The sequence below is a fragment of the Aquarana catesbeiana genome, linkage group LG07, assembly GCF_042186555.1.
Source record: "Aquarana catesbeiana isolate 2022-GZ linkage group LG07, ASM4218655v1, whole genome shotgun sequence".
In the NCBI taxonomy this organism is placed as follows: domain Eukaryota; kingdom Metazoa; phylum Chordata; class Amphibia; order Anura; family Ranidae; genus Aquarana; species Aquarana catesbeiana.
The window spans coordinates 164,819,194-164,834,527 of NC_133330.1; the positions used below are offsets into that span (position 1 = coordinate 164,819,194).

The 15,334-nt window shown below is 42.0% G+C and overlaps 1 protein-coding gene across 5 annotated transcripts in view; it reads left to right on the plus strand.

The window, feature by feature from the left end:
• The window catches only part of LOC141103337 (P-selectin-like), a 402,914-nt gene that overhangs the window by 250,657 nt on the left and 136,923 nt on the right, over positions 1–15,334 (plus strand). For 4 of the 5 annotated variants that reach the window (XM_073592835.1, XM_073592838.1, XM_073592839.1 and 1 more), the window contains one exon: positions 1,464–1,568. The exons of the other annotated variant lie outside the window; for it this stretch is intronic. In XM_073592835.1, coding sequence (XP_073448936.1) covers positions 1,464–1,568 — 105 coding nt within the window. The remainder of the gene's footprint in view (positions 1–1,463; positions 1,569–15,334) is intronic. 5 annotated transcript variants of the gene reach the window in all.

Consider the following 15,334-nt stretch of genomic DNA (forward strand, 5'->3'; position numbering starts at 1 on the left):
TTACGTTTAATTCATTCTCTGCATTAAGGTAAAAAAAACTCCAATGCTCTGCCCCCCCCCTCCCCCCCTCCAGCCCCCTTTATACTTACCTGAGCCTAATCTCGATCCAGCGATGTGCACAAGAGCAGTGGCTCTCACAGCTCACACCCTCCTCATTGTCTCAGAGACAGATGCGGGAGCCATTAGCTCCTGTTGCTGTCAATCACAGCCTGCGAGGATGTAGCTGGAGGAGGGGGCATGTCAATGGACACATAGAGCTGCCTCGGGAGCAAGCCTGCACGGGTGCCCCAATAGCAATACTATGGAGGCACTCAGCAGAGGGGAGGAGTCAGGAGCTCTGGTGGGGGACCCGAGAAGATGAGGATCGGGGCTGCTTTATGAAAATCCATAAAATAAAGTCTTTTAATCCAAGTAGACAGCTCCTACTAAAACATATACTGTATTTATTGGCATATAACACTCACTTTTTCACCATGAAAATTGGGTGCAAATAGTGCGTGCGTGTTATACGCCAATACTTCAGTTTTAGCTGCCTCGGAGGGGACAAGGAAGGGGGCAGGACGAGCACCGTCAGATTACATACAGTGAGAATCTCCTGTTTACTTGGCGGCCTCTGTAATAGGAAGTCCCGTCTCCTGGGCCACCATTGGACCACTGTTCTGTCTATCATAGGAGATTCTCACTGTATGTAATCTGTCGGCGGTCGTCCCGCCCCCCTCCCTGTCCCCTCTGGGCTGCAGATGGGCATCGATCAGGCTGCACTGATGGCAATGGTGAGGCTGCATTGATGTGGACTGATGAGGCTGCATTGATGGCACTTGTGAGGCTGCAGATGGGCATTGATCAGGCTGCATTGATGGCAATGGTGAGGCTGCAGATGGGCACTGACCCTTATTTTACTTCAAAGTTCCTTATTTAAAATTTAAGTTTTTTTCCTGAAACTTCCCTCTTAAAATGAATGCGCGTGTTATACGCCTGTGCGTGTTATACGCCGATAAATACGGTATTTTGTCATACAATTTGTTTCCAAATGCAAAATACAGAATACACATGATTGCAAGAATGTCTCCAAACTACAAAAATAATGCATTCCCTTAAATTCAATTTTCTAATATTAAAATGCACTAGAAATTAAAATACTTTTTAATGTTTCTAGTTGCATCAGCATGGCATACGGTAAATATATGGTATAGAATACAAGTATTCATTTCCAAAAATGATTTATGCAAATTTGGTGAAATTCATCTTTGAATTTTTGTTTTTAACAGAAAAATCTTTGAAGTTTAGAAGATGATTGTAAGACATTATTTATGAGTAATATATTGTCTAAATTACTGTATATCTAGTTATCATTGTTTGTTCTGTTTTTCTATATGTAAGTTGTTTTAGATGCTATCACTGATCTTAATTAAAAATAAATGGAAAAGTCAACAATTCAGTAACTATCACTATCTATTTTATAGTTAGTTGCAGAAATTCCACTTGTCATCATGGAGAATGCATAGAGACAATTGGAAATTACACCTGTGAGTGCTGGCCAGGCTTCCATGGAAACAACTGTGAACATGGTAATGTATATTTTCATCACATCACATTTTTTACTTTTTATATTGTTGAGGCTTTAATTATGTATTGGTGTGATATTTATTAATTAAAAACATTTGGAGAAAGGAAATCAAGAGCAAACCTGAAGCTAATTTTCAACATGAACAATCAAGTTTAATCTTTTATTCTCTGGGAAAATTAAACAAATTATCATTATTATTATTAAAATACAGGATTTATATAGTGCCAGTTTGTGCAGCGCTTTACTACATGGGGGCAGACAGTACAGTTACAATACAATTCAATAGAGGACAGATCAGCGGGACCTGCTCGTTAGAGCTTACAATCTAGGAGGGAGGGTCAAGTGGAACAAAAAGGTAATAGCTGTGGGGGATAATCAGATGGAGAAAATGAAAATACAGTTGTTAGGTGTGGGTAGAATAGGCTTCTATAAAGAGGAGGGTTTTCAGGGATCGTCTAAAAGCTAATAGATTAGGAGGTATTCGGACAGATTGGGGTAAGGAGTTCCATAGGATTAGAGAGGCTCTGGAAAAGTCCTGGAGGCAAGCATGGGAGGAGATGATGAGGGAGTTAGTGAGCAGGAGGTCTTGAGAAGAACGAAGAGAACAATTAGGTTGGTATTTTGAGACTAGGTCAGTGATGTAGTTGGGGGCAGAGTTGTGGATGGCTTTGCAAGTAGTTAGTATTTTGAATTTAATTTGTTGGGTGAGTGGAAGCCAGTGGAGGGATTGACAGAGAGGAGTAGCAGACACAGAGCGATTGGTAGTGTGAATGAGTCTGGCAGCAGCATTTATGATTGATTGAAGGGGGGGGATAGACTATGGTTAGAAAGGGCTTTATTTTGAAGATGTTGTGGAGGTTGAGGCAGCAACCTTTGGACAGTGATTGGACGTGGGGCTTAAAGGAGGGTTCAGAGTGCAGGACTACACCTAAGACCTTGGCACGTGGGGATGGGCTTATAGTTGTGCCATCGATCTTGACAGAGAGAGATCAGGGGAAGAGCCACGAGGGGAGAGGGGGATGATAAGTTAAGTTTGAGGAAGTGGTGTGACATCCAGACTGATATATCTGATAGTAAATTAGTGATACATGAGGAGACTGAAGGAGTGAGCTGAGGGGTAGAGAAATAGATTTGGTTGTCATCAGCGTAGAGGTGGTATTGGAAGCCATGGGAGGCTACCAGCTGACCCAGGGAGGAGGTGTAAATTATTTATTTCAATCAGTTTGGTTAATGTGAGTAACAACTGTACTTTTGTTTTCATTGTAACTAAAGTATCCAAACTGCAGGAAAGCAAGTGACATGGTATGCAATTTGGCTTGTTATATTACGTTTTCATATTGCTTATTTAGATATAATTGTTTACAGTCTAAATGTGGTAGGACAAGTAAGAATCTAATCTAAATCTTATTAGATGTGCCTAAATAAAAACAATATTTTGCTGTTTTTTATGGGGTATGGGGTATGATTGCATGCTGAGCGTTCGTTGGCTTTATGTGTGACATAAGCATTAAACTAAATGTCACTCAAGGATCAACATCTCTTTTTAACCTTTTTTTTCTTTTTTTGTCTAATCACAAGGAAACTTTATTTATAAGTACTCATTGCGACCATCTCCTATATGATGGCCGTCGCATTTATATATACTTGGTTTACAACAAAATGGCGATTTATACACTTCCTGTCCCAACCATATAAATAAACAAAGGTATTAACCAATCCGGTGCCCTGAGGAAGTCATGTGATATGACGTAACGCATAGGACGTAACCGGAAATACTTAGCGCGGACCGGAAGTGACGTAGCGGGTATCGTTTCCACGCTGTTTTTCTATTGATGTTTGGTGCAACAGCATTTATTTTAATGTAAGCGGATATTTTTAATAAAAATTCTTTGGCAAAACGTTATTACCCTATTGGAGACCCTTTTTGATTACCTTTTATGTGGAGTCCACCAACCTTAGGGAGGGATCTCTCCCCATAAACGGAATGGATCGCTATTACCAACCGGACCACAAGGATTGCATCTCCATAGGATTCATACAGGCACATTTATTGTGTCATTAAGGTGAGAGTTCTGTGAGCACTTAGCGGGGATGTAACATCACGAAAGTCTTCTATCAACGCATGTTCACTTTAATTGGTCACACTTTATGTATTTCATTTTGATTTATTAGCACTCTAGCCAAGGTTTAACACACGTATGGACTATTACTAATATACTTATTAGCTGTGCTACATACACCCACTATTTTGAAAATTTATTCTTTCACATTTGTTTTAGGAATTATTTATTTATTTGTGCATCTATATATTTATTGTTTATTTATTGCAACAGCATATTTAGAGGCATTGCGCGGAATCACATACACAATTGGTTTTTATTGTGCAATATTTGAAGATTTTGCTGTTTTTATTTAAAGTCAATGACATTTAATTTTTTTTTTTTTTTTTACACGCTGTGTACAATACAATTCCCATGTTTTTTCATCAAATACTGTTAGCGTTTTTTACTTATCCCAGTGCTGTTGATCTCCTCCAGCCTATTCCAGCAATTTCCTGCAATTTCCTGCACTCACTCCAGAGTGACCTGCACATCATTAACCACTTCAGCCCCGGAAGAATTTACCCCCTTCCTGACCAGGCCATTTTTTGCGATACGGCACTGCATGGTTTTAACTGACAATTGCACAGTCGTGCGACATTGTACCCAAACAAAATTGATGTCCTTTTTTCCCCCACAAATAGAGCTTTCTTTTGGTGGTATTTGATCACCTCTGCAGTTTTTATTTTTTGCGCTATAAACAAAAAAACAGCGACAATTTTGAAAAAAATACAAAACATGTACTTTTTGCTATAATAAATAGCCCAATTTTTTTTTTTTTTTTTTTAACTAATTTTTTCCTCAGTTTAGGCCGATATGTATTCTTCTACATATTTTGGTAGAAAAAAAATTACAATAAGTGTATATTGATTGGTTTACAAAAAAGTTATAGCGTCTACAAAATAAGGGATAAATATATGGCATTTTTATTTATTTTTTTACTAGTAATGGTGGTGATCAGCAATTGTTATTGTGACTGCGACATTGCGGCGGACAGATTGGACACTTTTGACACGTTTTTGGAACCAGTGACATTTATACAGTGATCAGAGCTAAAAATAGCCATTGATTACAGTATAAATGTCATTGGCAGAAAAGGGGTTAACACTAGGGGGGCGATCAAGGGGTTAACTGTGTTCCCTAGGTGTGTTCTAACTGGGGGGGGTGGGACTGACTAGGGAGGAGACCGATTGGTGTTCCTACTTAGTAGGAGCACACAGATCCCGGTTCTCTCTCTGTCACGAGCGATCGCGGGTGCCCAGTGGTCATCACGCCCGCCGGGCACGTGCATCAGCTCCGGGGACATGCTGCCGACACACGCCTGCTTAAGCCTCTCAAAGAGCCGACATACAGCTACGACGGCTCGTGGAGGGGAGCCAACCTGCCGCAGTACAACTGAAGCGGCTGGTCTGGAAGCGGTTAATCAGGACCTGCTTCCTAATAGTGATAACAGTGGAACATGCCTGTGCAATGTGTGTCAGCATGGCCACTTATAGTTTTCATTATGTGTAACGGGATGAAAACGCAGTGGCACAATTAGGAGACAGTTGTCACTCCAAAACAGAAAGTGCCCCAATGGCAGGACCATGAGGTATGATTTTAATATAAGTGGCAGATTTAAAAAGACTGATAACAACTCATGGAATTGCATTAACATGTTAAAGCTTATTTGAAATGTTAGTAATTGGGTTTAGATATAATTTAGGTCTGTCTGGCTATTTTAGGTTGGATAAAAACTCTCCCTGGCCTCTATTTTTACATTTAAAATGTATCTTTAGGCAAAATGTTTATTCGCTTTGGATAGAGTGAGGAAGGTTTAGATCTGTGAAATTTTTATGTTTGTATATGTTCCCATTGGCTTCACTCTTGTATTTGTTCAAATAGCTCTTTATTCAAAGCACATGGAATTATCATCAGGTTTATGGTATACAATATTATGGGACTCCATGCAAAGTGAGTAAACTTTAACATAGTAAAGCATAATAAATTAAAGAAAAAACAGGAATAAATAAGGAACAGTATGACTGGGTAGGAGAGGAAAGAAGGGAAGGGCAGGGAAAGGAAAACATGTATTGAAAATAGAGATGCTTGCCAAGTTAACAGTTAAAAAATTATACATATCAAAATAAAATACATAAATAAAAAAAGATGAGAGAGAAGAACAAAAAACACAGTATATAAAAGAGAAAAAAGGGAGAAAAAGGAAAAAAAGAAATGTCTCCATCACGGAGCCATACTATTTAAGTGGTTGTAAACCCCCAATGCGGAAGTTGTACCTATAGGTAAGCTTATAATAAGGCTTACCTATAGGTACAGTAAATATCTCCTAAACATGCGCTGTTTAGGAGATAGTTACCTTGCAGTGCGCCGATGATGTAATCGACGCATGCACTGTGAAGAAATGGTCCTCCGAGCAGTTTCTTCACTAGCCAGTGCCGTGACTGGCGGCTCCCCCGGGCATGCGCAGGAGTGACAGAGTCCGCGGCTCCCAGAAGGAAGACAGGCGCAGAATGTGGCCTCAAGCGGAGACATTGTGGGCTTACTTTGCAGGTAAGTGGCACATGATGCAATGGATTTACAGCTCTTGCATCCAAAGGAAATGCCTACAAATTTCATTTTTGAGCTTTTTTAATAGGGGCCATAATGATAGAGCAACAGAGAGTAATACTACTTTTGGTATTATCAACCCCATTAACTTATACTACAAATTAACGATCCTTGCCCAAAAATTGTTAATAGGAAGACATTCCTATAAAATATTGGTCATAGTTAACAGTGGGTAGCTTGACTGAAAAAACGGCACTGTATGCGGATGATATGGTTCTTATTTTGCGAGACTCCAAGAATTCAGCAGCTTTAGACATCCTAAATTCCTGCTCATTTGCTCATTTTTCGGGTCTGAAAGTCAACTGGGGAAAATCCCAGATTCTCTCACTCAGGACGCCATCCCCAGATGTGAAATTCCCGCAGATTGTCCCTTGCAGAGGGTAGAGATGATCAAATATCTGGGGTTACATATCTCCAACTCTGTATCAGACTTTATTGCTTTTAATGTCGATCCACTTTTGACTAAACTAAAATCCAGACTGCAGGCATGGCAGAATCTACCTTTGACACTCATAGGTAGGGTGAATTTAGTGAAAATGAAATTTTTACCTCTGTTTTTATATATATTTCTGAATTCCCCTGTTTGGATACCGAGATATATTTTCAAAAAAATAGATCAACTCATAATGACTTTCCTGTGGCAGGGGCGACACCCCTGAATTAACCTCTGGGTGTTACAACTGCCGTGGAAACAAGGGGGACTGGCGGTCCCGGACTTTCACGGGTATTTCTTAGCGGGTCAGCTAGTATTTGTGCACAGGTGGTTTGTTGGTTCTTGTGAGGCGCTGACACATATCCCGCATCGGGGTATCAGAGCTCCGTACAGGCTCACAATATCCATGCGTGCAACTAGTAGGGCATGGGTAGCAGTGACCAAGATGGGTAGAGCTTCTGAGATTTCTCCTCACACACCACTTTGGAAGAATCCAAATTAACACACTTTTGCGAGTACCCTGATCCAGTCATCTGGATTAAATTTGGTATTAAGATGCTGAAAGACATAGTGAGTGGTGGGAAATTTCTACAGTTTGATGCTCTGAAAACTAAGTTTAATCTTCCCAACACTCACTTGTTCCATTATCTTCAGCTCAGACATGCACACAATGCCCAATTTGGAGATATTGGTATTACCCTGAAAATAAGTGATTTAGAGTTTTTACTGAGGGAGGACACTTTGGAAAAGGCCTTGTCTACAAAATATAAACAACTATTCGGAGAGGGAGGAGATCTCCTTGCAAAGTGTAGGGCTGTGTGAGGTGAGGTGTTCCCCCAGATGGACAGGGATGACTGGGATGATGAATGGTACATTCATTTTACTAGATTGGTCTCTGCTAGGGACCAACTCATTCAATTTAAATTCCTGCATCGTATATATATCTTACTCCAGCTAGATTGGCTAAGATGTTCCCTACCCAGTCACCTGGTTGCTGTTGGTGCAGTTCCCTCACTGCCGATTTCATGCATATTATTATTATCATATATTATTAAGTATTTTGGAAAGGGGTCACAGAATGTATACAGCCCACGACAGAGGTGTGCCTTTTGGGACTGGTAGACAATCTAGCCCCGAAAAGAGTAACTCGTAGTTTGCTGACAATCCTAATCTATTACGCTAGGAAAATGATAGTGTTATCATGGAAAAGTCCAATCCTCCATCTGTATCAGCGTGGAAGGGTGTGGTTAATAGGGATGCACCTTTATACAAGGCTACATACATTAGCAGGGGCATACCAAAGAAATTTGATAAATTGTGGGGCAGTTGGATGAATAGTGAAACTACGGTGGCAGATTTAGTGGCACCTAATAGAATGCACCTGCAGTAGGATTTAACATGTATGTAACTATTTGACATATCTAAACGTACTATTGACTGTTATCAAGAAAAGGTGGCCGTTTATTATTATTTTGATCTTTTCACTGAGTGAGGGTCCGGAAGGAGGAGGAGAGAGTCAATGCTGAAGAAATGTAAATAGTTTATTTTTGTGTGTGGCCCATTGGGTCTTGTGTATACTTTTTATGTTAAAACGCAATAAAGAAAACTTAAAAAAAAAAAAAAAAAATATGGGTCATAGTTCTCTTGACTCTACGGCAGCATCAACAGGTATCAGGGACAGTGAGACAGATATGATTCCGAGTTCAACGACAATCTGTGGGTTAAGATGAAACATTTATTGCATTCTTCTGGAGTAATGTTAATACTTAGCTAATACTGTGAGACTGAAATTGTAGGATTAAATAAATAACAGACATTACATGAGTAGGTAGAGTATCTTGAAGAAGAGGGGCATCTAATGGGGTAGGTGGTGTCTGAATATGTGGAATAAATCGAATAGATTGCACAAATTAGTAAAGTTAACATCTCTGGAAACAGTGATCCATGACTCTAGGTTCCAACGGACCTGCTTCCATTGAAATAAGGCTAGGTTCATTTTGTATCACTGTAGCTCTTCTTCCTTGGGTACCCTCGAGCCATGGCCCATAGGCCAGAGCTCAGACGGCAGGGGGAAATGACGAATTATTAAAAAGCGGTGTCATAGGACCTATATATTGAGAGGCCTGTAATTTATGGATAATCCAGTCCCAGGTAGAAAGACTTTCTTTCATTGTGTCTGGGAATGCTTTAGGATCCTTCCTGAGGTAGAGCTCGTAGATCCCATAATGTCATTGCTCCTTCTAGCTGAACCCATAATGTCATTTGTAAATGTTGAATCCAGTCTACTACTTGATTATCTCTGACTAATAATAAAATGTCACATTGGGGCACTCACCCCTCCCTTAGTGCTAGGACGTGATAGTATTTTAAAGCGTATTCCGGGACGAAGATTATTACAAATAAAAGCAGTAAGCAGTCGTAGTGTTTTAAAGTAAGTCATTGGGATAGCATTTGGTAGTATCTAGAAAATATAGAGAAACCTCGGGAGGACATCCTGCTTAAGAACGTTGATCTTACCTAACCATGACAAGTATTTTATGAGTAAGCCTTAAGTTCTATTCAGACTTTATTTAACATATTAAGATAATTCAAACCAAAAATCTGTGATAGATTCATAGGAATGTGAATTCCCAGATATTGTATAGGAGGAGCATATTTGTTGTAGCTGGGTTGAGGCTAGCAAGACAGGCATGATTTACTAAAACTTGGATACTGTGAATATCCACCACTCTGCATAGTTCTGGCATCATGAAGATACTGGACTGTTTGTCTGTGTGCACCTCCTGCAGAAGACTGTCAGGATATCACAATATTTGTGCTCTTGGGTCCTGGAGATCTTGTAAGTGAGCTACATACCCAGGAAGAAAAAGTAATGGACATAACTTAGTGGTGGTTAGGGATGAGCCGAACCACCCCTGGTTCGGTTCGCACCAGAACCTGCGAACGGACCGAAAATTCGCACGAACGTTAGAACCCCATTGACGTCTATGGGACTCGAACGTTTGAAATCAAAAGTGCTAATTTTAAAGGCTAATTTGCATGGTATTGTCCTAAAAAGGGTTTGGGGACCCGGGTCCTGCCCCAGGGGACATATATCAATGCAAAAAAAAGTTTTAAAAACTGCCGTTTTTTCGGGAGCAGTGATTTTAATGATGCTTAACCACCTCAATACTGGGCACTTTCACCCCCTTCCTTCCCAGACCAATTTTCAGCTTTCAGTGCTTTCTCACTTTGAATGACAATTACTCAGTCATGCTACACTGTACCCAAATGAAATTTTTATCATCTTGTTCAAACGAATAGAGCTTTCTTTTGGTGGTATTTATTCACTACTTCATTTTTTATTTTTTGTGATATAAGCTAAAAAAGAGCGAATATTTTGAAAAAACCCCAAATTTTCTACTTTCTCTTTCAAAAGAAACCAAAAAAAATTAAATTTTGTCAAAAATGTAGGCAAAAATGTATTCTACCACGTCTTTGGTAAAAAAAAATCCTGATAATTGTATGATCATTGGTTTGTATGAAAGTTATAGAGTCTACAAGCCATGCTACGCATTATTGAAAATGTATCAATCCTAATGCACTGATGGCCTAATGCACTGATCTCAGTTCTTGAGGCCCTAAAATGTCAGGACAGTACAATAACCACCCAAATGACCCCTTTTTGGAAAGAAGACAGTCTGAGGTATTTAGTAAGAGGCATAGTGAATTTTTTGAAGTTGAAATTTTTTCCCCACAATGCTTTGGAAAATTAAGAAATATAGATTTTTTTTTTCTTCACTAAATTTACAAGATATTTCTCACACACAGTGCAGGCATAATTGCAATTACGCCCCAAAATACATTCTGCTATTCGTCCTGAGTATGGCAATACCCCATGTGTGAGACTTTTCCACAGCCTGGCCACATACAGAGGCCCAACATCCATATAGCACCATCAGGTGTTCTAAAGGCATAAATTACACATTTCATTTTCTCAGTACCCATCACATTTTTGAAGGCCCTGGAGCACCAGGACAATGAAATTACCCACAAAATGACCCCATTTTGGAAAGAAAACAACCCAATGTATATTTTATAAGGCATACTGAGTCTTTTGAACATGTCATTTCTTTCCACAAGTTTTTGGAAAATGTGGAAAGAAAATGAAAACCTATTTTTTTCTCACAAAGTTGTCAATTTAGAAGATCTTTCTAACACATAGCATGTACATAGCCAAAATGACACCCCAAAATACATTCTGCTATTCGTCCTGAGTATGGCGATATCCCATGTGTGAGACTTTTCCACAGCCTGGCCACATACAGAGGCCCAACATCCATATAGCACCATCAGGCGTTCTAAAGGCATAAGTTACACATTTCATTTCCTGAGTACCTATCACATTTTTGAAGGCCCTGGAGCACCAGGACAATGGAATTACCCACAAAATGACTCAATTTTGGAAAGAAAACAACCCAATGTATATTCTATGAGGCATAATGAGTCTTTTGAACATGTCATTTCTTTCCACAAGTTTTTGGAAAATGTGGAAAGAAAATGAAAACCTATTTTTTTTCTCACAAAGTTGTCAATTTAGAAGATCTTTCTTACACATAGCATGTACATAGCCAAAATGACACCCCAAAATACATTCTGCTACTCGTCCTGAGTATGGCAATACCCCATGTGTGAGACTTTTCCACAGCCTGGCCACATACAGAGGCCCAACATCCATATAGCACCATCAGACGTTCTAAAGGCATAAATTACACATTTCATTTCCTGAGTACCTATCACATTTTTGAAGGCCCTGGAGCACCAGGACAATGGAATTACCCACAAAATGACCCCATTTTGGAAAGAAAACAAGCCAATGTATAATGAGTCTTTTGAACATGTAATTTCTTTCCACAAGTTTTTGGAAAATGTGGAAAGAAAATGAAAACCTATTTTTTTTCTCACAAAGTTGTCAATTTAGAAGATCTTTCTTACACATAGCATGTACATAGCCAAAATGACACCCCAAAATACATTCGGCTACTCGTCCTGAGTATGGCGATACCCCATGTGTGAGACTTTTCCACTACCTGGCCACATACAGAGGCCCAACATGCAAGTAGCACCTCCGGGCTTCTAACACATAGCATGTACACACCAAGAATTACACCCAAAAAAACATTCTGCTGAGCAAAAGGTAAAAAAAAAAGCTCACCTGTGGTTTTAGCAGGCAGGAATACCGTTCTAGAGCAGCCAAAGCATTTGTCCAGACAGCCAAAGGAAATGTCCAGGAATTGTCCAGGCAGCAGACAGATATGGAAAAGTATGAACATGGTTCAGTACAGTCCAAGGTTTAGCAGGCAGTTCAGGTAACAGGCATAGGCATGGCCAGTCCAGGTGGCAGGCAAAGGCATGGCAAGGTCATGTGGCAGGCAAAGGCATGGCAAGGTCATGTGGCAGGCAAAGGCATGGCCAGTTCAGGTGGCAGGCAGAGGCATGACCAGTTCAGGTGGCAGCAGGCAGCACTTTGTACATTGGGCCTTGGTCAGGTAAGACCTGAGGACAGGGGTAGAGGCTTCTTCCCACCCAAATCTCTACGAAGCCTCCGAGTCTCTAGATCCTAATCCGAGAAAACTAAAAACCCGGAGAAAAATGTTTTCTCCACTCGGAAAACCTTTTCTGGAGCCCCTCACATATGTGAGACCCCTGTGCTGTACAGTGGCAGGGCAAATGATCAGTTCAGGAGGCAGGCAAAAAGCATGGTCATTTAACAGTCCAGGTCAATTCACGTTGAAGGCAGAAAGATGTTTGGCAGAGGCATAGTCGTTAACAGTCCAGGTCAATTCACGTTGAAGGCAAAAACATGTTTGGCAGAGGCATAGTCGTTAACAGTCCGGCTCATTCACAGAAATGGTAGATAGTGGAAAAAAATCATCTTCACTGTACTAATAGTGTAGTGAAGTATGATAGCTCCGATAGCACGTTCCAATACAGAGGCCTGGTTGGGAGGGACATTGGGGACAGTAGTATCGGGTGTCACGGCAATTTCCTCTACTTGCACACACATGACATTTTTTTGGGGGTTTGCGACCTGTTTGGGTAAGAGGGAGGATTTCGGGAAAGTGCCTTTCATGGAGTCTGGCTAATGAATCGGAGCGAATTAGTTGAGGGGCTTGGCCTTGGGGATAGAGAAGGGCTGTGACAACGTCTTCTTGGAATTTTAGATAGGGTAGGGAACTTTGGGTGCACTTAGAAAAAATGATATATGAATTCAATAGGGCAAGTTGCATCAAATAAATGGCGACTTTCTTGTACCAAAATAGTGATCTCCTGGTGGCCAAGTAGGGCTGCATCATCTGGTCGTTCATATTCACCCCCCCATGTATAGGTTGTACTCATGCACACATTTTGGCTTCTGTATGGGGCCTCCTCTTCTCTGAAGTTCCACCAAGGTGTCGTCATGTATTGTTGAAAGGATGTAGACATCTCTTTTTTTTATCTCTCCACTTCACCGATAGTACTTCTTCAGTCCGCATACTGGCCATTTCACCCTGCTTCAATTTCTCGGCGACCAATCTTTGTGGGAAGCCTTTACGGTTGGTCCGTGCTGTCCCACAGGCCACAGTGTTCTTTAGGTACAAATGGCGGAAAAGTGGGAGACTAGTGTAGAAATTGTCTACATATAGGTGGTAACCTTTCCCAAGTAATGGTTGGATCAGCTGCCAGACAATTTTGCCACTTGTTCCCATGTAGGTAGGGCATCCAGGGGGGTTTAGCTGTCTGTCTTTTCCCTCATAAATTATAAAATCATATGTGTAACCCGTGACCCTGTCACATGCCTTATAAAATTTTACCCCACGTCTGGCTGTTTTACTGGGGAGGTATTGTTTTATTCCGAGTCTTCCGGTGAAGTGTACCAGGGATTCATCCACACATATAGTTCTATCTGGGGTAAACATCTCCTTGAAGCTGGCGCAAAAAAAATTGATTAGGGGCCGAATTTTGAATAATTTATCGTAACTGGGATGATTTCGAGGGAGGCATTGGGCATTGTTATTGAAGTGTAAAAATCTCATGATCATCTCATAACGGGTTCTGGGCATCAATGACGAATAGACCGGCATGTGGTGGATAGGTTGGGTAGACCAGTAGGGATGGAGTTCATTTTTTTGGTCAGCCCCATGTTGAGGGTTAGGCTAAGGAAAATTTTTAATTTTTCCACGGTGAAGGGTTTCCAAACAAAAGGATGGGCATATGAGGAACTTGGATTGTTGGCTATATGTTGGCTGGCGTATAGATTACATTGCTCCACAATGTAGGTTAGGAGATCATTGGTAAAAAAATAAATGAAAATAATAAAGTGGGGTTACATTTTCCGTCTGCATCTGAGGGCCTGGCTGGGCTTTAAAAAGGGGTATTACAGGTTCTACTGATGTATCGGGCAGCCATGTTGGATACAGTAGAACATCTGGGAGGCTAGTATGGGCACTGCCTCGTTGATGGGATCCGTTGCTAGCATCTGGCCTATCTTCTAGGAAGGTTGCAGAACTGCTGGTGGATGCCTGCTTATCCCGGAGTGCTGCGCTGCTGGTGGATGCCTGCTGGTGGATGCCCTGGAGTGCTGCGCTACTGGTGGATGCCTGCATATCATCCTGGAGTGCTGGGCTGCTGGTGGATGCCTGCATATCATCCTGGAGTGCTGCGCTGCTGGTGGATGCCCTGGAGTGCTGCGCTGCTGGTGAATGTCTCCTCCTGCTCATTTCTCCTGATTCTCCTTGTTAGGATTCTATCTTCCTCTGTTTCCAACTCGGAGCCACTGCTTTCCATTGGCTCATAGTCGCTATCCGAGTCTGACGGAGAGAATTCCCCGCTACTCTCGTCCGACATACTCTGGAGTATTTGGAGAGCCTCCTCTGCGCTGTAAGATCTTTTCGTCATGTTGGTGGGCAGATGTGTCAGATGGCAGGCGGCAGATGTGTCAGATGGCGGGCGGCAGATGTGCCAGATGGTGGACGGCTGTGCCAGATGGTGGGTGGCTAGATGTGCCTGATGTTGGCGGGCAGATGTGCCTGATCGTGGGCAGATGGCGGGTGGCAGATGTGCCTGATGGGGGGCAGCAGATGTGCCTGATGGTGGGCGGCAGATATGCCTGATGTTGGCGGGCAGATGTGCCTGATGATCGGCGGGCAGATGTGCCTGATGATGGTGGGCGGCTGATGTGTCAGCTGTTGACGGGCTGATGTGCCAGCTGATGACGGGCTGATGTGCCAGCTGATGACGGGCTAATGTGTCAGCTGATGACGGGCTGATGTGTCAGCTGTTGAGGGGCTGATGTGCCAGCTGTTGACAGGTTGATGTGCCTGATCGTGGGCAGATGACGAATGGCAGATGTGACAGATGGCGGGCGGCAGATGTGCCAGATGGCGGGCGGCAGATATGCCAGATGGCGGGCGGCAGATGTGCCTGATGGCAGGCGGCAGATGTGCCAGATGTTGGCGGGCGGCAGATGTGTCAGATGGCGGGCGGCAGATGTGCCTGATGGTGGGCGGCAGATGTTCCTGATGATTGGCGGGCAGATGTGCCTGATGACGAGCTGATGTGCTCGCTGTTGGCGGACAGATGTGCCCGCTGTTGGCGGACAGATGTGCC